The 25,164-nt window shown below is 35.9% G+C and overlaps 2 protein-coding genes across 2 annotated transcripts in view; one reads left to right on the top strand and one right to left on the bottom strand.

Moving 5' to 3' along the window:
• The window catches only part of LOC145669141 (trypsin-like), a 77,406-nt gene that overhangs the window by 3,807 nt on the left and 48,435 nt on the right, over positions 1–25,164 (top strand). The gene's annotated exons all lie outside the window — the stretch shown is intronic.
• LOC145667514 (uncharacterized) lies at positions 22,796–23,329 on the bottom strand. The gene has a single exon (XM_081734987.1). The coding sequence runs from the start codon at positions 23,327–23,329 to the stop codon at positions 22,796–22,798; it is 534 nt and encodes a 177-aa protein (XP_081591113.1).

Below are 25,164 nucleotides of genomic sequence, written 5' to 3'. Positions count from 1 at the left end.
CGAGGCTTATTCTGAGTGGACATTAATTTCATCTCACTTTCCTTTCTGGCGACCGGACACAAATAATCAAATTTCTCCCCCAAAAAACACATTTCAAATCGGATTATTGGGGGGGAAACCTCCCCAGTTCCAAGATTGGAGGGGACACGTTCCCTTCATCCCCCCGGGATTTGCGCCAGTGTATGTATGGAGCAATGTAAAACAAAATCACTAATTCGAATCTTATAATTTAATCTACTATGACATTAGTGTTAATTGCATGGAAAACAAAATAATATACATACATACAATATGTAACAGTGTTTCAACAAAAATTAAAAACAAATATAGTTGGCAATGTACCGCAGCATCAATTCTCATCGAAACAAAAATAGTATGTTTACGACTTATATTTAAAACGGCACTGTTAAATCTAAACATGTTTAGGCATAGGCCTATTTTTTCTAAGTTTTGTACCGTTCTCCACACCTCTTCAAAACAGTTTTTGTAATCCTTGTTTTAAAAAATAATTTTCCCGATTATTATTACTTTTATTTGTTTTCATATATGGAGAAGATTTATATTAATAGAAACAGTGCAGAATATATTGTGTGTGTCGCTTACTTCACTCATCACCGGCAACGATATTATCGGGGATTCCACCGATATTTTCGGCGACGTGTGCAAAGTACGCCGACACCGACACCGATATTATCGGGGCTTCCTCCTATTTTGTCGGTATCGTGTGCAAACACGCTAAGCCATACTCTGGCCCAGTAGTTGCAGACCTCAAAATGGTTGATTTACTCATAATACATGTAGAAAGATGCTATATTTATATTTGTATAAATAGATAAAAACCCGAATTTATCTTTTGGATATATAAAAGCCTCGATATTTGTATAAATAGATAAAAACCGGAATGCGTCCTTTGGTTACCTAAAAATAGGTTCGATCTTATTTTAGAGGAAACGCGATACTGCTATTATCGATTTGGTTTGATTTGATTTGTGTTTAGCGTCTCTTTGAGTATCGAGGCTACACAAAACGTGAACTTATTGTGGGATCCAAACCACATGAACTTCCACCGGGGATCAAAAAGAATGAAATCTTTGAGTTTTACGTCCCACGGTTATGCCGGTTAGGCAAAAGGGGACGGTGATTGTGAGAAATGAATGAAATGGTGGAATGAAGAAAGTGGGAGGAAACGGGAGAACCCCGAGAAAACCCATGCACACGGTGTTTGTCCACCACAAAGTTCACTTAGCGGGAGCAGAATTTGAACCCGTGACCCCATGCACCACAGGTGAACGCTCTACCACTGAGCCATCGCAGCCCCCCACCGGAGATCGAACTCGAATCTCCCACGCCTATTGATTGATTGGAGATGCCATTAATTTATTTTCTCTGTTTGGGAGACAACTGTTTCGTCTTGTCTGGAATTTAAGAGATGCAGGTCCTTGATTCAGATTGGCTAAAATCAACACATTAGAAAGAATATCAGAAACTAGTATCCCAGTATCGTTTTCGGGAACTGGATTATAATCTAAAGAATGAGTAAGTATAATAGAAAATAAAAGCATATGGCACACGGTAGTTGAATTGTAAGGTTAAGTTATAAGTAGTAATCCTATGTGTGTAAAGGAGCGTGTGTGTCACTTCGAAAAATACGAAGATCTACAATTTGCTAGTTAACAGTGCATTAAACTACTCATACATTACGTAAGCAAATAACTATCTCTTTCAGTAAAATTAAACACTGTCTGTTATTATTGGTTAAAGAACCGCATAGTTTTCATTCCTACAAAAGCATTTTTCTCGATTTTCTCGATACTACGCATAAGAATTTACCTTCAAATATGTTGTTTTGTTCAGCTCAATGCATTATATTTATTCATACATATAACTAGTTAGGTATATGTCATGGTATATGTTTGTACAATGGTATACTAAATCATGTTTTTAAATATTAATAATCATTTTGGTATATATTTTGGAAAGAGAGAAAGAGAGAGAGAGTAGAAGGGGGTATTGGGCGAAAAACTTTTTAAAAATTTATATAAATATTTTACATTTCAGTATATTTCTATGGAATTTAATAACACACAAATTTTGGATGGGTAGATGTTGATTAGAAAAAAAAAAAAGCTTAGGTGAATTTTGAGAGGGTGTAATAATGACAAAAAACCAAAACCTGATTTGATTGAGAAATGACGTATTTGAAACCCAGTTTCAGGTGTGTATGTGTTTTGGTTTGAGTTACAATAAATTGCTCATCTATTAATGTTTTGAACCAGAATTTTTCGTGCTGCTGAAAAACATCATAAGGATGGTGCCGTGAAGAGCAGCAATCTTGAATCCACACTGTGAGGCAGTTAAAATTTTGTTAAAATTTGTTCCTTCCAAATACCTCCACGGGGTAATTGGGCGCATGGTGCGGGGGTAAATGGGTGGAATGCCTTAAGTGAACATCTTTTTTTGCTTAGAATTCATTTAAATGCTGTGCTATCATTGTCTTTTATGGTGTACACTTTTGTTTCATAGTGCATTGTGTTTATTTGTTTATTAAGCTATTTTGTTCAACTTAAGTCCTCAGTGGCCGTTGCGTATGCCAATAGTGTTGATGCTGTAAATAGGATCTGTTTATTTATCCAGAGTTCCAACACTTGTTCTATTGCAATAGTTTATAGTTATATAGTGTTAGTCTTATCACCTTCTCCTATGTTTGTTTGAATATCAGGGCCTGATCTCTTGGCTTTTCTATATATATATATATATGTATGTATATATATATATATTACATTTTCGGCTATTCGTATGTGATACACTTTGGATTAAATTCACAGGACAATCTGCTATGCTATAAACAATAACTGGAAGGCTTGAAAAGACATTCAAATATCATTGAGATTTAGAAATAAGTTACTTCTTATTTTGCGTAAACAAAGGTATATTTTTTTCTAAGCCACATAAAACTATTAGTTTTTAAGTGGAATACAAGTTATTTACACCAAAGGAAAGCTTTAGTTTTCTTTATTTACACCCAATCACTCCCATGGTATATATTTAGTGCTTACGGACCACCGTACTGAACTTTTTCGCTCTGATTTCTTAAACAAAAATATATTATACTACAGGTATTATTGAAACATTTGTGAAATATACATTTCTTTCTTTCCTTTTCTTTCTTTCTTTTTTTATCAAAACTTTGTTCGAAGAAAACAGACTGAAAACAGACTACCGTATGTAGACTTTGTAATTACAAATGATTAGCAAGTAGTAGATTTATTTATCTAATTTTGTTAATGTAATGTCAGTAAAATCGCATGTGTCATATTTGACGATATAGTAAATATTAACAATAAATAGGAACCCTATTAAACATTTTCCTAACGAATGATTAGTACAACATTGTAGATTTATAAATGACATATAAACAAAATCTTAGTCGTTTTACGGTCACCATACTTTCTTTTCTCCTATCGACACTTGTAAGTAAAAATGGAGAAAAATCGAAGAAAAGGATAAGATCGCTCTCATATAGTTATGCGATAGTAAACTGTCTGCATCTAGTTAGGTAAAGGAGGGCAACAAAATTCATGAATAATCAGTATCAAAGACGTAGGCAGAGAGTTGGTTTGGCCCAAATCCACTCCCATTTAGTACAGTGATACTGAAATAGATTCTGCTTTCATGTAGTGTGTTTCATTTTTGACTCTTTTATTTAGAATTGTTAAGACTCTTTTATGCAGATAATTTGTCATGAGAAACAAGCTCTACATGAGATGTTTAAAGAAAAACTTACTTCTCATAAGCTATATTTTAAACCCTACATAAGATTTCAGTGTTATATATAACAGTCTTAATTTTTTAAAACAATGTTTCGTTACAATAGCCATCAAAATTTACCATCTGCAGATACGAGTAGATACCACTTAAAAAGAAGGTGGATGTTTATTTTTCTTTAAAAATAATATTATTATTTAGATCTAGTTTAACCTCATTGTTAGTGAATTAAGAGGTGGCGAACTGTGATCTAGAAAGACACATATAATGGCGCCTGGGAACCGATGCACTGTCGCTCCTCATCCAGTTGAATGTGAGCCATGTAGCTAGTCATAGTCTTTCATGGCTGAAGCGTCAGGAAGATTAATTTATTATTTACCAAAGTTCATCAATATTTCAATACTGTGTAACTACAGAAAACTGGAAACAATTTAACTTCTTTCTTATCTGTCTCACCTGAAGTTCGCCTCACCTCTATATGATGAAATACAATACTAAAATTCGTGTCACAAAAGCCCATGAAGCACTCTGGCTGACCATATGTCCCACATTTCAACCGAAAACGTCACATAATGTTTGTTGTATGTGTACGTGTACGTCTGTGTGTGTGTAAGCGTTTTTTTTTTCGTTACGCAATAATTAGTACTTTCTTTGGTATAGTATATTTATGGCTATGCCACTGATCAGTGTTGTACTAATTATTGAATTTAGGAAATTCATAATTGTTATGAGTTGACGTTGTTTAGATTTTTTTCTTCAGATCAATATTATTAAATACAGTAGTATAAGTAATTCACTCATAAACACAAAGGAATATTTATAGGTAGAAACAAAATTTGGACAGGTGACTCCGCCACGAAAACAAATCATAAGAAGGCATTTTTAAAATTATGTATATAAGGGGTTCAAATCTTTTTCAAAGAATGAAGTATCTGACATTAGGAAAACAAAACCTGGCATTTGAGCTCTCCATTAAAATTAACTGAAGTTGAATTTCCGTGCTTTCAGAAAATTCCGCTCTGAAATAGCGAAAGTAGGGTAAATTCTATTTTACGAACTTCGACTCTTTATTGTGAAACTGCTAAATGTGAGATAGAGGAGAGGGATTCGATATTTAAACTTTTAATCAAAAATAGGAGAATACATGTTTTGAGTGTTCAGGTTACATTGGGGAAAGGGAATAATTTCTATAATATTCAAATTTCAAATTTTTTACTAATAAAACTTTATGTGAGTGTTTGTTAAAGTTAGAGGTAAGAAGTCTGGTACATAAGCTTTTAATTGAAATTAATCAAAAACGTATTTCAGCCTTTCCAAAACTTCGGCAGTTTCTATAAGTGGGACAGTGTCTATAACATTCAAATTTCCACTTTTATGTTCTTTAAACCTTATTCTTCCCATGTGAAGAATGGGCACTTCTATTTGTTCTATTATAAGCATTCATTTGCTTTAATAAACATGTTGAAGTAAAGACCTAACAGTCGAACTTCATTTGGGGAACAGGAAGTAATGTGGGAAGTCGAGCCCCAATTTGTCTCCGTAGGTGTATCCCTGCCCTCAACTAAAGGTTTATGGGTAACCGAAAAATGTCAAATTTTAAGTCTCGTACGTAAATAGATGTAGATAAATACCCACATGAGGTCTAGACGGGACGTTATAGGCCCGTTTAGACCTCTTTTCCAAGGCACTCAAATACCATAAGGTCTATAGGTGACTGGAGGTATTTTTTTTACATTTATTTTTTTAAAATAGCATAATTGGACTCAGCATCATGAAATTTAAAAAAATGAAATGAGTTTTACGTTTTACGGTTATGCCGGTTAGGTTAAAGGAGACGGTGATGATGAGCAATGAATTAAATGGTGGAATGAAGAAAGTGGGAGGAAACGGGAGAACCCCGAGAAAACCCACGCACACGGTGTTTGTCCACCACAAAGTTCACTGGGATCTAACCCGGGACCCCTAGCACCAGAGGTGAACGCTCTACCACTGAGCCACCGCGGCCCCCATCATGAAATTAGTTAAAAAAAAAAAACATAATTAGAAAGTTTTCCAAACCTGGGTATTTTACACTATTGACATGATCGTTATTTCTTTAATGCCCACTTTCTGGGGTGAACCATATTTGTCAATTTTTAATTGAACGCTTTCGGTCCACATAATAAATGGATTGTTTTCCTACGTGTTTGAGAATGTACCTGCAGATATTACATTACCCTACTCGTAATACCATGAGTTCTACATATTTTTTGACTTCCTGGACCTGAAAGCGCTAGTTTGATTCCAGATTGCGCAATTACGTATATGGTTACAGTATATGTACGTAAACTTCCTTAAAAAACTAATGTTTATTTACACTTTATAACTCACTTTTCTTTTCACTATCTTGTATAGCTTATAATTACTCGCATAACATCAGGAGGTAAAAGTTTCTCTCTCGCTTCATGTACACACACACACACACACACACACACACACATATATATATATATATATATATATATATATATATATATATATATATATATATATATATATATATATATATATATATATATATATATATGGGAAAAAAAGTTCATATGGATCTATTGCGAAAAGTGCATTGTTTTAGATCTAGGGCTGTCCAAAATCTGGAAAAGCTAAATTCCAACAGGCCCTATTTCGAATTCCAAAAACTGTGGATAGTGATCCTTATCAGCGTAAAGGAAGTCACGCACACAGAATTCAAAAATACATATTACGTCAATTTTCAATGGGTTTGCAGGGTACTCTGTACAGGGTATAATTCTTAAATATGTTCTCAATAGAGTTTTCAGATATACTCTGATTTCAAGGAGGGTACAAAGTAGGCAGGAGATAAGCCTTGACAAGAATCGACATCCAGTACTTCGAAGGGAAGTCAAAAGTGTTAGGAACCGGCAGCTCCATGTTTTTTAGTGTCCGTAATAACGTGCAATGCGGTGCATTTCGTCACGGTATATTTCACGTTTTCTTCACTTATAAATATGAAAGAAAACATCACAGCATGCTTTTTCTCGAGTACGAGAGTCCGTGTTGTTGACGATTCTTAACACTTCCGTATCGCGCCAAAGGATTTCGTGTTCACTGCTGTAAAGGCTGATCATTTGCCTACTTTGGACCAATCATAAATCAGATCATATTTGGTTGATATCATGTCTGGGAATTTCATCCTTTAGAGAATACTCTACACACCCATTGAACATTAATGAATTATGCATTTTGGATTGTGTATGCATGACTTCCTTTATGCTGATGAAGACCACCACTCCACGATTTCTCGAATTCGAAATAGGGCCTCTTCAAATTTGGCCTTTTCGCTATTTTGGACAGCTCTATCTCTGAAACTATGCGCTTTTCCCAGAAGTCCATAGGAACTTTTGTTTTTTTTTTTTTTTTTTTTTTTTTTTGATCTGAGGAATCACCTCTTACAGTTTGTCGGTGTAGTTCATTAATACCCTGTATTCACATTGGGTGGTCCTTACTTTTCAACTTCCGAGGTTCTTTGAATCTCACCTCCTAAAATGGTTTCATATTATGTTATACCAAAGTAACCCATGAGGAAAATAAGCTCAATTGAATAATATTAAATGGTGCCCAAAATGACCGCAAGTTTTCAATGATTTACAATATACAATGCGAGGCAAAAGTACCTTGTAAGTTTCTAACGGTTAGAAGAAGTGATATCATATCTTAAATAAGGATAATTAAGGTAGAATCGCATTTATTACTGTATAGTACCATAATGGTTGCCATCTCGAAGTCCTCCATCTTAGGTTCAAGTGCAAAATTTTTAATTGAAAAGTGCCATATGATATGTTTTGGGGTGCGTTTAACCAGAAGACACTCTGATGTTATTTCCTTCTTATCTATAAACATTTAATACGTATTACTTTCATAATATGTGGTTGTTAACTTACATTAGTCTTTCCAAATTTATAAGGTAGGCTACTTTTGCCTCATATTGTGTGTTGTTAATACATTCGAAACTTGAGGTCGGTTTTAGAACCATTTAATATTATTTAACTGAACTAATTTTTCTCATGAGTTGTTTTGGTCTGATATGGAACCATCCGCGGTGAGATTTAAAAAAAAAAAAAAAAAAAAAAAAACAGAAGTCGAAAAATAAAGAGTACCCTAATACTTACAACCAGGGTGCGAATTACTGGAGAATGAAAGAGATATTCACCCTCAATCCCATTTGAATGATCTCCAAAGAAACTAACTGAAACATCCCTTGAGGGAATGTTTGCTTTCTTCCCGCCTCAAACCGTGTTTAGTGGTTTCAAGTTCGAAAATATTCCACTGGATTTTTTTTTTCATATAATTTTAATCTGATAGTTGTATTTCAGAACGGAATATGTAAACTTTTGACTTCTAATTTTAACTCAAAACTAACTACAATTTATTATATTTTCTATTTTTTTTTAATCGCTGCCCACTTGAAGTATTGTATAGTCCCTATAGTTGTCACTTGTAACTGTGTTCTTAAATCCCTCAGTTTGTCATCCTAAGTGAATTTGTATGACGATGTTATATTAACTCTTTTAACGAAGTCGTTGATGGATTTGCAGATATCTGACATTGTACATATCTTGTTAGACACATTCAATACTTTACTCGAACGTTCGGAAAGATTACTTGTAGGTATCTCACAAAATACGTCGTTAATTTAGTTGTTGTCAAAATTATTAATTTAAAAGTTTTATTTCCACGACTGTTACCACAGTGGGAGAGGTTAAGAAAACGATGTATCCTTTTGAATTATTGCATCTTTAGAAGTATGTGTCATGTTGATCGTTATTTTACTTACCCGCAATGTCGATAAACGAATTCAAGCATTGTATATAACCACGAACGAGCTCCCTTGTGGTATATAGTTAGCATACGAGTCTTTAGGACGGAAAAGCCCCGGCGGGAGCTCTTGAGGTTCAGAGTCTACGTTGAATGGTAGATCTCCGTCTTAAACAGGCTCGCTGTTGAATAGGGTGCTCAACTTCAATCGCTGAGCAAAAATAGTGATGTTTCCTAAGTATAATTATGATATACGTCTTAAATGCCGCAGGATCTTTGAAGTTCTTTTCCTTCTTTCTGGCTTTAACGTCCCAGACGAGTCTAAAGGAGACAGTGGTGACGAGACCGAACAAACTTGTGAAATGAAGAAATTAGCAGAAAACGGAAGAACACAAAACTTTCCCTCCACAATTCCCACTTGGGTAGGAGCTAGGATCGAACTTGGAATCTCATACACCGAAAGTGAGCGATCTATCACCTACCATTGAGGGCCTCGTTACTAACTTTGGTTGAATATACAAAATTTTAGGTTTGTGCTGAAACACTCAATTATGTATGTGTTAACACCTTTTAACTTGTATCTTCATGCAACTAGGGTTACTCACGAGACGGGACGATACAGAGTATTCGTGACGTGATACGAGACGAGACAGCACTCCTCCAAATGGAAATATTACATTTTCCGAAACAAGACATCCTTTCCACAACACCTTCTAGAGACGAGACAGCTTTAACTCTTATCACGCAGTCAACTCTAAAATAAAAACAAGTTGCAGGGAAGGGTAAAAGGAAGATACATTATTTTTTTAAAAAAAAGAGACAAATGCACGACTGTACAAGAATAGATAATATATTCTCCAAGTGTTGATTTCATCTGTCTTTTCCTACATTTCATTTTGTTCTTGAAGCCTATGCTACATGAAAATACAAAAAAGTTTTTGCAGTTTGTATTAAATGTGTTTCTGACTTGTAACTTTTTTCTAACATCGATGTTTTGGAAAAACTGGATCGAATGCTGGTTTCAACCAATAATTGAAATGTTTATTTTTTTTTACTTCGTAGAAAATGAAGTCGATGGAAAATTACGAATTGCCGTATCGTTTCATTAATGCGTTAAAACTATTAAATGAGGGGAATTCATGTTCAAAGTACAGTATCGTACGATATTATATCAAACATGTTTTATTTCTTAAAGCCGCTTTGGAAAATACTACGTTCAACCATATATTCTTTTTAATGGATATAAAGATCATAATGTAGTATAGAGCAATTTGATATCTGACATTGTTCCGGAGATGTGATAAACAATGGAGATAAGCTTGCAAAAATGCTAAAAATTATGTAATTCCGAAAATTTTCTGTAGTTCCTTTTCATCAATTCGTGTTAATAATAATAATAATAATAATAATAATAATAATAATAATAATAATAATAATAATAATAGTCGAAGCCTCATAGCCAAGTACACTTTATCACTAAGATTGTTATGATGTAATTGCTTATAATATAATTGCTTATAATATAAGAGCAACATAAACTGTTAACAAAATTGCCTGGACATGGATCCGAATAGCTTGGTCTTAAGTTTAAAATAAGAAACCGTGGTAAATAAACGTTATCGATGACGCCAGATAAATTGAAATTTTTTTAAATAACATAAAGATCATACCAAAGTAAAAAAAAATATCTAAAATTGAAATAGTTAGAAACTATAAAAATCTTTAAAAACTGTGAGTTTTTAAGCTCGTGTACTAATCTGGCGACCATCATCTTCTTCCTCAATTTGTTATAAATACAATTTTCAAAAACAATCGATATAATGTCATGGAAGCAAAGGAAACCAACAGTGTTTTAAAATGTTCCTACAGATATTTCATTTTATGCACTACAACAATCTTTAACAACGTTTTTTCATATGTAAGTATGGATTGATTTATCAAATTGTTGTAAATGGCATTATAATCTTTGTGTCTATTAAAAACTATTATGCTTTTTGTTGTTATAGTTAGTACCTTTTTCAAAATAAAGAATTTGATGTATCATTGTTTCCATTTCTTCGAAATAAGTCGTATTGTCATCGTAGTATTCGACACTAAGGTACTTCCAATATGCATTTTTCCTTGCAATTCACTTGCCATATTATTGTAGTAGAGACCTTTGAAATTTGAATGTTTTCGATACTGCAACGCCTTCGGTTTACATCATTAAACAATAAAGGCAGTAAGTTTTCGTTTAACATGCAAATTTGAAATATAGAAAAACATTGCTTAGTGTTATTTGAAAAATCTTGTTATTGGGATGGCAACACTGTTAATTTTGTTGCACTAAATAATACATCAAAAAATATCTCCCTGTTAATATTTCCATGGTACGAAATTTCAGCGATTTTTGTTTGTTTAAAATGCAAAATAATTTAATATGTTGCATTTTACACAATATCTTTATTTTGATTCTTGAAGTTGTTTTAAAGTATGTTGGCAGCCCTGAAGTCACATTTAGACCTCAAAGGACCTACTTAGACCTCGCGAGGACCGGGTTAGACCTCACGAGGACCGAAATAGACCAGTGAAGTTCGGCATAGACCTCATAGGTATTTGAGTGCTTGGAAAAACCGGTCTTAGCAGGACTTTTTTGGCATGAATAAACCTCATGCATCTATCTATCTATCTATCTATCTATCTATCTATCTATCTATCTATCTATCTATCTATCTATCTATCTATATCTATATCTATCTATCTATCTATCTATATATATATATATATATATATATATATATATATATAATTCGAAGTCCAAGAGGACACGAAAAAACTTCGAATTATCCAAAATTCGAATTATCCAGCAACATTCATTTTCACATATATAACAAACAAACCAAAGTACTGTGCATCAAAACCATGTTCATATGGTGTAGATTTTATCTTTAAAGCAGCTTATTATTTGCGTGTTTGAATACCGCAAACTAACAAACCACATTGACTCCACATAATTCAAACTACGTGTACAATGGAAAATATATTTACGTACAACACTACACCATACATTGAATAGCCCAAACAATTAAACACCAGTAACAATTTGAATATTCTGTTCTCACTTTTAAGAAGTCGTAAACCTCATTTGCTTAAATTTGATTGTTTATGTACGGTCAATAAATCTTGAATTTCATGTATTGCGTGGAATACGATATTAATAACATTTGGTTAACTTCATCAATAATTCAGCTTAAATTTTCAACCAATTCTGAAACAAGATGAGATTGGCACACGTTCTCTATCTTTACTTCTTCCCCAACTCACCTTCATCTTTATCATTACATAGATTTTCTATTTATCTTTTGTATTACTTCCCTATGGCTGCATCTGGATAACTGAAAACACGTTAAAACTGTATTTCTCTGTTTACATCTGTTCAACATTAAAAAAAATCAACTGTATTTAATTCGAATTATCCAAAACATAGGTTCAAAAGTTCGATTTATTCACGAATTTCTAGTATTGTTTTCAATACAGTTTTCCAGGGGAATGGACTTCTGTTCGAATTATCCAAGTTCGAATTAACGAGACTCCACTGTATATATATATATATATATATATATATATATATATATATATATATATATATATATATATATGTGTGTGTGTGTGTGTGTGTGTGTGTGTGCTTGTATTTTTCATTTAAACAGTTAGTGAACTTTTCAATCTGCATTTTTGTTAAAAAAGCGATTTGAATAATCATATAGAAAATATGTACTTCCTACAATTTTATTAAATTAAATTCTAATAACCTGTAATAGCCTACTTCTCTTATTTATTTACATCGACAGTTCATGTGTTTTGTACTTTATAGCACAAATATTGGCTCCTCTGTAAGACACACCTATCTATAGATATATATAAATTGAATTCAATTAGGAAATCGATATATTTAGAAATCGGTATGTTATAAGAACATGTTTATGAAAATGATATGTATAATAATTGCTGTATTTGAAATAGAATTTGCGTAATGGTGTAAGTATTTGCCCCGCCAGCCTTGCATAGTGGACAGTTCAAACTGTTAATCCCACCATTTTACTTATTTCGTTTCAATATTCATGGAATATAGTATAAAATTATGCAACATTCATCAACTGATCTGGCAGTGATGAGAAGATAAATTTAATATATTTAATAAGATTACCTTGAAGTTCGTGTGTCTGTATCACATTTGATTCTGAGCTCGGTTCCCTATGAAACAGCTTTGAACGGATTACGAAAGGTTTGGAACCCTCTGTGGAATGTAAGCCCACCTCTCATATAACCTTAATGCTCAGGGACTTCTGAAGTAACTAGTAGCTTAGCAAGTGATTAGCATGTTGACTTTGGAATTGAACGTCCGAATTTCAATTCTGGACTTCCTCGTGGAAATTGTTAACTTTTAGTGAAACAATATTTTGGTAAACCAATGTAACAAAATTCAACGGATAAATATATTGTTTAATTTTCTGTTCATGTGAAATCATGGTCGAGAAAATCAGTTGTGAGGTGTCATTTTTTTCATGATGATAATGGTCACTGATCGATGATTGATTAATTCTTTTCATGATAATTGATAGGAAACATTACCATCATGCTATTTCAGGAATCAGTACGTTTCCCGGCCACATTTGGAAGGGATATATCGTCAACATTCATAACACACGTGCAAGTGCTCATCCTCTGGTATGGTTGCCACTCATCATCGACACGAATTTGCACTTAATGTATGGGGCAGAAGCGGACTGGGACGCCCGGATACCCGGAAATTTCCGGGTGGGCCCTGCCCTCTGCAAAATCACTTAAGATATTGCTAATTCAAAGCTCCGTTCTCCGTTCTCCGTTCATAATAACCAATGGCGTAACTAACGGGCCCGTGGTGCTAGCGAAGGGGGCACTAGGGAAAGGGGACCCCTATCTAACTTGTTGAAAAATCAATAAGACAATTTAAAAATTCTCAAAAGTGCATGTAAGTTATTAACTCGAAAATGTAATTTCGTCCATAATTTATGTATTAAGAATGTGATGTGCAATCGATAGCATAAAAAGAACATAGAACTGATTCTTCTACGGTAAGGAAACCATGTTAAACATGGAGTTGTTGGACGAGAGTGGTGGCGACAAATAATGGTCCAATGAGCACAGCGATGATGTCAGAAAACGGGCCCGAAACCCCAGAAATTGGGTCCCGAAGTTTCGAGGTAGGGTTCCTTCTATCTACCAATGAAATGTGTGGTTCTGGACGTTAGAGATGAGAATGGAAAGTTGTGGTCCCCTGCAGGCCCGTATCCAGGAGGGTCTAGGGGGCCGCTCCCCTAATTTTTTTCTGCTCCCGGAGTAGGGATGCGCTCGAGTCGAGACATGTCTCGAATCTCGACTCGACTTGACTCGAATTCTAGTCGAGATTCGAGTCGAGACACACTTTGTAAAATTCGAGACGAGTCGAGACAAATGTATTTCTCGACTCGAATTTTCGAGTCGAGTCGAGACGGCTCTTAAAAATCTCGACTCGACTCGAATGTCTCGAAAATCTTTCTATAATTTTTAATATTATTTTGAAGAAAGTATTCACTCAGAAACAGCCTTGAAACCAATTCCAGCATTTATTCCTTCAGAAAGGTACAGAACGCATAAAATTAATAATCTTTAAAGATCAAGATTTAATTTTCAGCTCTATTCAGTTAATTAGAACTAATAGTTAATGTCGTTGTATTTGGTTGTACTGCAAATATAATGATAATAATAATAATAATAATTGATTATCTAGTTTGTATAAAACTATTATCCGTAGTCTAAATCTAGTTTGTATAAAACTATTGCGATAAAGTGAACTTCTCTGAATGAGCAGTTGGTAGTCTATAGTAATTTAGCATAGTTATAATTATTGTGTTTTCGTTCCCATGAACGCAATAGGGTTACGTAACTTCTGGATTATTCGCTTGCCCAACTATTCTGAGGCTTTAATATGTTCTAGCATATCACGAGCTACGGATAATATATAATGTAACATTTGTTGTACATCACATATTATGATACGAGACTATTTTACATAGTATATCTTACCTAATATAAATAAAATAAAGAGTTTGTTTGTGTGTTTGTCTGTCTGTCTGTCTGTGTGCGACGTGGGGACCAGACGAGTGGACCGAGAGTTCCCAAAATTTGGTCACGGGTACCTTAGTCCAGGCCCCAGATCAAGACGAAGCGTTTTTTTTTTAATTTCGAACCAGAGGGTCTCGGAGGGGACGTTTACTGGGACCGACATAGGGACCAGACAAGTTGACCGAGAGTTACCAAATTTTGGTCACGGATACCTTGGTCCAGGTCCCAGTCTAAGGCAAAGCGTTTTTGTCAAAATTGGAACCAGGGGGTCTCAGGGTGGCGTTTAGCGAGACATGTAGTAAAAGTAATCCAAATTGATCGACATTAGTGTCAAATCCATAGTTTTCACGGTCGCTGAGATCAATGGTGACACTTCCATCAGCGATGACTTGCAAATTCAGCTACTACTGTATGCGGGCCGGGTGTCAGCGGGTGAGGAATACCGAGAATTGTATAAATAGCCCATATTGATTATACTAGTGTCAAATCCATAGTTTTCGCGGTCACTGAAATGAATGGTGATACTTCCACAGGTGTTGACTTCCAAATACAGCCCCCATGCGAAGAATGGGTATATTAAGCTAGTATTACAATAAATGGACTGCTTGGATGCCAAGAACTAGTGCAGATAAGTACTATTCACTTCTATGAATAGGTATTTTTTAAAAGGATTTTTGTAAACACTAAGTTATAAAACAATGAACTACATACAGTCGTTATGGTTTTGGTTCCCAACATAAAAGAAATATGGATTGTTCATGAGATATTGAACTTCAACGTTCACTCCTGGAAAATTTCAATTTTGGAGTTAGGCCACTTGGCATCAAAGCAGTTCACTGTAAGATAAATACATTCCGCACATTAGTAACAGTTGTTCAGGGGCCTTCGATTTCCATCCTCTCAAATGAAAGCTGAACGATTGCTTGATACATGCTGACTATATAGGAGAAATAGTGTATTAAGTTTTCGAGCTTTGGTGCGTATCCGTATTTACACTCTGATATAACTTTAAGTTCACACTCAAATCGAGCTAATTGTTTAATGCATTTCGAAAGCTTTTGTTTTTATGCAGCTCATTAAGGAAAATCTATTTCATAATCGTAACATTTATGTACTAAGAAACTATGAACGTAAAGTGGACTCGACCTAGCCCCGTGGCCGCTGTGACTCAGTGGCACAGCTCTCACCCTTGGTGTGTGAGGACTCTGATTCTGTGTGTGTGTGTGAACTCCGCGGGTAGTGTACGCGTCTTTGCTGTGGAAGACTTGGGTTCAATTCCCGGCGCGAGCTCATGTAGTTCGGATTCCACGTTAATCAGTAGGTCTACATTTCATATATCCTCGCTGCTGAAAGAGACGGTAAAGTCAAAATCAACTCAACAATATATATGTGTGTGTGCTTATGTGAATTTCCTCGTGGCTGTATGGTTAACACATACGCCTTGATCGCGGGAGACTCTGGTTCGATTTACGGTGGAAGCTCATGAAGTTGTTACCGGTATCCCACGTTAAACTGTAGATCCATGCCTCATATAATCATAGATATAATATATATGCCTTTGATACACTTATTTTCCGACTTGGAAGCCATCGAAAATTTCCGGACACAGAGTCCCGTAGACCGAAAATGAGAAACATGGCTACAGAGTAAAACAGCCAAAGAAATTTAAGCTTTTTAGGCTAACTTAATCCTTACATATAATGCAACTAGCTTGGCCAAGTTATAATGGAGGAAATGCTATCATTGCAACACTCTGAGAATAGAAAATGTTCGTCAGGTATTACTATCCCCCCCTCTCCTGTAGAATGAAAACCCTGATTAAAACTCAATATATATATATATATATATATATATATATATATATATATATATATATATATATATATATAAAACTATTTTGTGTAATGTAACAAACAGTGGCGGATAGTATTCATGTTTCCTTGCAGAGGTCCTTACGAGGGTTCGCTTCCATCTTCCTCTCCCCAAGAACCAAAATAAATTAAAAAATTGCTATTACTTGTTAATCTTGTACAAAGGACGCAATTAAAGTCCCAGTGTAACACCCCTTCACATTTAGATTTTTCCCCTGGAAGAAAACCAGTTATTATTTTCTTGATTTCTCAGTCTCACCTACATAAACATACGAATAGAATTACAGGATAGGACATGTTTAGAGTGCTTGCACGTGACATCTAACTATATTTCTCATCAAATGTGTCACAGATGAAAATTTCCGTTTGTACTGCCTCTATTTTCTGGTACATATGTTTCATTTATGTTATGTTGCAAAAAAAATCGTTAGGAAACAAGTACAGACTGCGCCTGTGTGCCTGACAAAACGTAAATGTACTGGATAATTATTTCTTCACTTTCTTCCAGAAAAAAAAAGTAACCCATCTCATGTCGGCTAACAAAAGGAGGTAGTGGACCAAAGATAGCCGTTGTTTACCTAAGATCGTTACACAGCAGGGGTTTCATTCAGTCAGAGGGAAAAGAAAAAATAATTTAAGGTTTCTACATTTGTTTTGAAGTGCAATATACTTCTTCCTTTTATTTTAAGAACCATTTCCTTCTAATTTGTCTGCATCAGAAAAAAATGCAAAAAAATCACTAGAATGTGCCTATTTACCCAAAGTACGTACTAGATCACTAGTTCAATAGTAAAATCACTAAATCTAGTACGAAATCATAAATGTGGCATCCCTGGGTTGGAGCGAAAGTAATGGTTGGAGTAAAAACTAGTCCGTATTTCTACTGCGTTCTGTTGTTGAATTCACAGAAATGTTCAAAAATAAACTCAAGAAGTAAAACACGATCCTACAAAAGACTGTTTACTTGCTCACTGGTTTTAGTATTGTGAACTGAAACTCAAGTGCGCAGTCATGTTGAATACTTCTGTCCCTTTCTACTTTACAACTTGAGGTGGGATGAGGGTCAAGATAGATCTAGTGATATACCGCTAAAGGAAGTGCTTCAGTACAGAGTCGGAAGCGGTATGTATTGTTTATACTACTTACAACGTTACCCCCACATAAAATATAAATTCACCCTTTCTCCCTTCCCTTTTTCGAATACAATGAACCGACTCTTTTGCTGAAGAAAGATGCTAAAAGAAAATTGAAACATCTGTGTCTAAACTTTCTTTGAAGCGCAGTCTTTTGTATTTGTAAGGTTTTGCGAGTGTTTTCGAGATAGTCAAATCTTTTATCATGGACTCCTCCTGCGATCTGACCGTGAGTAAACACCCGATCTCGCTGTGCTCAATTTCTCTCGCACACGTGAAATGGGTTTGTTGTTTCCAAAACAAATAGGAAGTTACCTTGTGCTTTTGCATTTCTGCACGCACACAGGTACCATTGTTGTTTTAATGATCAGAAGAAATATCAAAACCATCTGATATATATGATACAAAACAGCTAACAGAGGGAGGCAAAGATAAAAGTAGGCCTATACCAAGTTTTCCGCGTGGTACCATTATGGAGAATAAATATTTGATAAAGTCACGTAGATGCGCTTAAACCTATTCCATCTCTCCTTATAATTTTTCTGGTCTCATCAATTTCTCAGGAGAATACGTACAACATATGTCCAAATTCCATATATCCTCTTTTTAAACTAATGAGTAAACTCATTAAGAACATTAACTGATATCAATAAACAGGAAAGAAAACAATACTTTATACTTCTATCATTTGGTACACATCTCTATGAAACACAGCTTGTTTCTTTTCGAAATAGCTCCTTCGTGTCACAGCTTTGGTTAGTTTGTTTTGTGTTAGGATGAAAGAGAGAAATGCAGCATTTGCTTCGCGGTGAAGTTATATATATTATTAAGATGAGCGGTGATAAGCTAGGTTTAACAAAGAGTGCCTTTCGGATGCACAATTTAACGGGTAGTTGCAGTCCGTGTTGAGAATCGAACCAAAGCTATGTAAGACATGTTAGTATTGAGCACTTTTGTGGTAAAAGTGAACTTCAGAAACACACAAAAGACTTGAAACATCAAGCTAATGTAAAGCAATTGAAAAATAGCCTACCTATCGCTGCATCTTTTCTGTGGCTAGGAACATGCAGTGTGTAGCAACAAGAATCGTGTTAAGGACTTTTTTTTCGAACATAACATTCCCTTCCACACCATAAAAGACAATATAATGTTTGTTAAAAGAAAGTGCACATAATATTTTTAAATTTTGTTTGTGATCCTATCATGCATAATTATAAATAATGCCTTTCATACTACGAGAATGAGTTCAACTATACGTCATGGCCCCTCTAAAGCGGGGCCGCGGTGGCTCAGTGGTAGATCGTTCACCTCTGGTGCTTGGGGACCCTGGTTCGATCCTAGCTCGCACCAAGTGAACTTTGTGGTGGACAAACACCGTGTGCGTGGGTTTCCTCGGGGTTCTTCCGTTCCTCCCACTTTATTCATTCCACGATTTCACTAATTTCTCATCATCACCCCTCTCCTTTAGCCTAATCAGCATAACCGTGGGACGTAAAACTCAAAGATTTCACTTCATTTTTTCCCTCCAAAGCGATATGTTTCAAAATTATTTATTGTTAGATATTGTAAATTTACGATATCTATTTTAGTGGACGAGAAATTTTTGCATCTAATCGGATAATTTCATGGCTTCTAACAGGAATTCGCAGTTACGAAATTTGCATCACTGTCTTTTGAAAGGATGCCTAGAAAAAATACTACTAGAAAATAACTGAAAACACAAAATGGATTTGATAGCCAAATTCACGTCATCTTGGTGCGTCATCATTTTTCTTTAAATATTTGTATTTAGTATTAGATTAGAGTTTAGTGTCCGTTTCAGCATCTAGGCTATATGAGACGTGAACTTACAAATTAACGTGGGTTCAGAACCACAGGAGTTCCCATCGGAAATCGAACCTAGGTCTCCCGCACCAAAGACGCGTACGCTAATCATATGGACAAGGGTGTTCGATATTTAGTAATGTGTACATAAAGTTGTGAAATTGCGCTTGTATAATGGAATGCAATTCCTTCTACTGACATAAACCTTCACAATACTTAGCTGGACAAAGTATCTTTAAAAAGAAAATGTCACTCTTTATGTTTCAGTTCCTGGTTCGACTGAAGGATGGAACAAATTGCAATGAGCGTTTTTGGATCCTACTTTGTGTAGTTGATTCATCATAAACTTGGTATTTGATACGGATATGAACTATTACACTTATTTGGTGTTTATTTCTAAATAATAAGTCCTAATACAACTTCATAAAGTTGTAATTCTTCTTTAGTTTGTATCACTTTACACAATAACAAATCCAAAAGGTGTGTTGTATCGGTGCAGTACCAGTTTTTCACGTTTTTCAAAATGTTCTAAAACCCAAAGAATAATCTTTAATTTCTGATATTTTAGTCGTCACAAATTACAATTTTATAATGTAGTCAATGTTTATAATTACTGGGCAGTTGGGCGTTTAAACTAATGACATCATAATAAAGTCAAAACCATAATTTTGAGTTGAATTGATTCTGAGTTTAACGTCCCGTTCAGCAGCGAGGCTATGTGAGACGTGGACCTACTGATTAACGTGGAATCTGAACCACATGAACTCCCACCGGGAATCAAGCCCAGGTTTCCCACGCCAAAGGCAAGTATGCTAACCGTTAGCCACGAAGGAGCTCCACCATAATTTTAGTGGGCGATAAGAAATATCTCGCCAGTGCTTTTACAATAAATAAAATTTTATAAGTATTAAAGAATAGTGGTAAGAGATTTTATAATAGCTCTTTTATTTATGAGATATGAGTATTTTGAAAAAAAAAAACAACTAAAGAATAGGTTGGCGGAACCACAAAAGACTCGTAAAATAAACTTTCTTATAAATACATACGCACCTTACTCACCTTTTATAATTGCTATGCTTACGTTCTCCATAAAAACAGAAATTCTCTTTTAGTGATATTTTACACAAGATCATGAAGTGGGTTCAAATTTAATTAAAGGCAAAATACAATACAATAATCCTCAAATATTGCCTCAAGTGAGTTTAAAGATTTCTAAACACTAGTGCGAAACCGGGCTCTGCCGTTGCGATCGATTTACAGGTCTTGAGACGAAAGTAAGAAGGGACTTACGCACACAGTAAGTAAAAACAATTAATATGCCTGTAATTTTCCCCCAAATGGGTGTATCTTAAAACTAACCTCACCATTATTTTTCTAATTAAATTCTAGCCCGAAATTATGTATCATATTACCCTATTCCCATTTTGAAAACTTGACCTTAATTCAAAATTTCGAATTTCAAGATGGCTGCCATCAAGGTCATATCTACCATACGACTTCCCCCCAGGACTTATATGTATCCACATGGTTTTTCTTCACTTTTCTTCATTAACGCTCCGTTTACAAAGGGTAGTAAGGGACTTCTGTAGTAATCTCGAATAACCACATCACAACTCTTAAAAGTTATTTAAAAAAAAAAATAGAAAACGCACCATGGCAAAAATTTGTCATCACAAGTAATGATGCATACATGCCTTCTATCAGCAAAAAAAGTTTCATTGAAACTGGAGCCGGACATTTGAGTGATGTCCCTTGTGGGATGTGATTGAACGTCACGTCAGAACACATCGCCCCCCTTCCCGGAATTTACCTGAATTAGGTGAGCTGAGTGAGCACATGTGGTGCCAGCTCTCTCCAGCGACCTATCAAGGATCATTGCGTGTATGCCAAGACGTGTCGCCGTTTTTATCCATGCCAAAAGTCGACATACTGACAATTAGGTAGGTAGTCATGATGGTCTGGCTGATGTGTGCGTATATTTTAACTCGTACATTTTGACTCGACTCGAATTTCGAGACGTCTCGACTCGAATTCGAGTCGAGTCGAGACAGAGACTGTCGAGTCGTGACACGAGTCGAGACAGAAACATATTTTCGAGTCGAGACAACATTTTCTCGAGTCGAGTCGAGACAGGCTTAAATCTCGACTCGACTCGACTCGAATGCATCCCTACTGCTCCCCTAAAATTTTCATGGTAGGCTTGCAAATGAGCTATAACTATAATAAGGTTGGATCGGCCCCCCTAACTTCAGCCCCCCCCCTACACTTTTGGGCTGGCTACCGGACTGGCCTGATGTTACCAGACATCGGGCCCAGAAAGCATGGGTCGAGTCCCTTCTATTCACCAATGAAGCTTGGAGTTTTTTGACGTGGGTTGTTGCATTGGAAAGCGTTGGTTTCCCCTGAGCATACCGGTGTCGTAAGAAATCGGGCCCCAAAGGATGTTCATGCCATATTCTCCATGCTTTTGCTCACAAAGGTAAGTTTCTTTATTATCCTATCTGAATGTTATCCAACCGAACATTACAAGACAATACTGTGATGCTGCATGTCAGTAAGGAACAGCGCAATATACAGTGGGTAAAAAAGTATTTGGACACCTCGCACAAAAACAAAAGATCCGCTACTTCGCAGTGTACATAACAAGATAATAGATTGCATTTTATGTTGAAAATAAGGGGCAAATAGGGTCTTTTATTTGCATGTATACACATTAACAAATCTGAAAATTATACACAATAATATTGAACGAAACATAACTGTTGACAGTACAACAAGAAAGGGATTTGGACACAACGAAAAATGGACATTAAAAAGCTATGAAATGGAAACAAGAGAACCTCTCAGTGCTTTGTCTGATACCCTTTAGCTGCGACGACTGCTTGAAGACGTTTTCGCATTGAAGTGATGTATTTACAACAAATGGTGGAATCAAATTTTGCCCATTCCTGTCGAACATACTCAATCAACTGTTCTCTGCTAGTAGGGTTGCGTTTACGGACATTTTTCTTTAGTTCAAACCATAAGTTCTCCAATGGATTGAAATCTGGTGATTGCGGCGGAGTTTCCAGATAGTGGGGTGTATTATAAAGAATCCACTGGTGAACATCGTAAGCTCGGTGCTTGGGGTCGTTATCTTGTTGGAATATCCACATATCACCCAAGCAAGGTTTTTGCGCGCTATCCTTTAGGTTTGATTTTAAGATCTCCAAATACACTCTCGCAGTCATAATACCATCAATCACATGGATACTCCCCACTCCATTAGCATTTACACCCCCTACACCACCACTGAACAGCTGCTATATTTAACTGATGGAACAATAGTCTATTTTCCGAATGCTTTATTCTTCTTTCGCCACACATGTTAGTATCCATCACTTCCAATGCGTTGATTTTAGTTTCATCGGTGAAAATCACGTTGTGCCAAAAGTCTACAGGTTCATTTTGATACTTCTTTGCAAATTCTAGTATTTTCTCTCTGTTTGTCTGCGAAATGTATGGTTTTTCTCTTGCTGTATCTCCTCGAAAACCTGATGTTTTAAGTGTATTTCTTACTGTTTGAGGTGTAACATTGACTTGCATGTCCTGGGCGAGTAATGTGGCGACCTGTCTTGCACTTGTTCGTGGATTTTTCTTCACAGTTCTAATAATGTACTTTTCTTGACGGGGATTTAGCTTCCTTGGTCGGCTTGTTTGCGGTTTATTTTGCACTATTTCTTTTGTTTTTTGTTTCTTTATAATATAACCAACGGTGGAAGGTAACTTGTCCACTATAGGCCAATTTCTCGGTAACATTTACCTTCCTCATACAATTTCACAATTAAGCTTTCGTTCCTCTAGCGTTGTCTCTCACCGTTTTCTCCGCATGATACTGGTTTCGTCTTCAGCTGCTATGAACTGCCTCACTCTACTTTGTAGACTACCCAGATGCACTGAAGCAACTCTTCAGCTCCAATTTTTGCGTGATTTGCTCGCGATCACAGCACTGTCCAAATACTTTGTTTTTGCTACCCTCCTACCTACCTATTTCTTTTTCCTTCACTCACGGCTGTCAGATGGGTACATGGCAGTATTCAGTAGGCGACAAAACTATCATAACTCTGGTGTTAATACCCAAATAATCTTTTGTTCTATACTGACTTGCATATATGGTGTTTTCTTGTGTTTTCATCCTAGGTCTAGATGTCCCAATACTTTTTTTTTTACCCACTGTATCTGATATCGAATACAAGAGACCTGAGCCCAAACATGTGGGGCCCGGTTCTTTCCAACGACACAACTCACGTTTTCAACTCCATGTCCAACACGGTTTCCTTACGGCAGGAGGATTTTCATGGAATATTCTCCATGTTTTTATTCAAGAGAAACAAAGACATTACAAAGCTGTGGGAATTAACAAGGCATTAGATTGGGACATTTTTTTTATCGTATATATAAAATACATGGGAAATACTGAACCCCAATGGAAACGCACCACTCCTTTCTTGCAAATCTTTAATTTTTAAATAATGATTTCATTTTTTTTTTTACTTGTTTTCAAAACTCGGATAGGTCTCCATTCGTGACGCAATCACATATTCTTTTTAAAAATAGAGTCGATAAAGAAGAATGGGTATAGCAAGATGGGGTTTCTAATTCAGTATACCTAACAATAGTGCACTGACGGGGGCCCATTTGCGAATATAGGGGAAAAGGAAACTTTATAGGCATTTATGGCATTTTTGACTCAAGCCCGTCTCAAGACCTGGCGATGACGTCCCCTACGCACGCCTCCAAGAAAAGGATTAGGAAGGAGGCGCCCAGGGCCTTATTGAAGGTGCCATCCCGGCATTCGTCTGGTGGGACTGAGGGAAATACTGGAAAACATTTTTCGAACCCGCTCTCCTCCCTAATTGCTGCTCCGAGAGCACTTACGACGCTGGGTGAACACCGAAAAGTTGCACCCCCATCGGAAATCGAACCCGGGATAGGGTAAACAAAAGCCCGACGTTTTAGCTACTAGACGAAACCGGGGCTCTCTGTATAATTTCTCTTTCTTTGAGTTAAAATTGAAAAAAAAAATGGAGTAGGAGTATTCTCACGACATCGTATTCGTTTTATGGCCTATCTTCTGTTTCATGATTCAGTTTAAATTTTGGAAACAATTTAAGAAAGCTTTATTGTAATCATAGTTGGGTCCATGGCGGAGGGGTGTGTGAAGAGTCGTCAACCCTCCCGAGGGAAATTTCTCCTAGTATTTGCATTGGCGTATCCAGGTAGGGGGCATTAAAGGGAGCCCTTATGAAGTCACCTTCATCAAGGCCCTTAAGCATCATTCTCCGGGTGGGCCCTTGTACTCCCAGTCCGCCTTTGGTATGGGGGACGTTGTCCATCATCAATGATCGGCTCATACATACTGAAAGGAGCACAGTACTTAACCTTCCTGCAGAATACATTGTTCGAATTACTGGAAAATATTCCCCTAGCGATTTGTAAATGATTTATGAATCTTACATATATGCCAATCAACGTTGATCGCCAAACTAATGATAATGGCCTTGATAGCAAACGTATGATCACAGAAGAAAATGTTTATAAAATTAAAATACTGTATATTAATGCTGAAGGTAATTACTTTTGATATTTATAAA

Source organism: Thermobia domestica, chromosome 13 (assembly GCF_964235325.1).
Source record: "Thermobia domestica chromosome 13, izTheDome1.hap1.1, whole genome shotgun sequence".
NCBI classification, from domain to species: Eukaryota; Metazoa; Arthropoda; class Insecta; order Zygentoma; family Lepismatidae; genus Thermobia; species Thermobia domestica.
This window is presented reverse-complemented; position numbering and strand designations above follow the sequence as displayed.

What these genes read in the sequence shown, in the direction of transcription:
- LOC145667514 (XM_081734987.1), bottom strand. Translation starts at nt 23,329, where the DNA reads ATGTTACCGAGAAATTGGCCTATAGTGGACAAGTTACCTTCCACCGTT.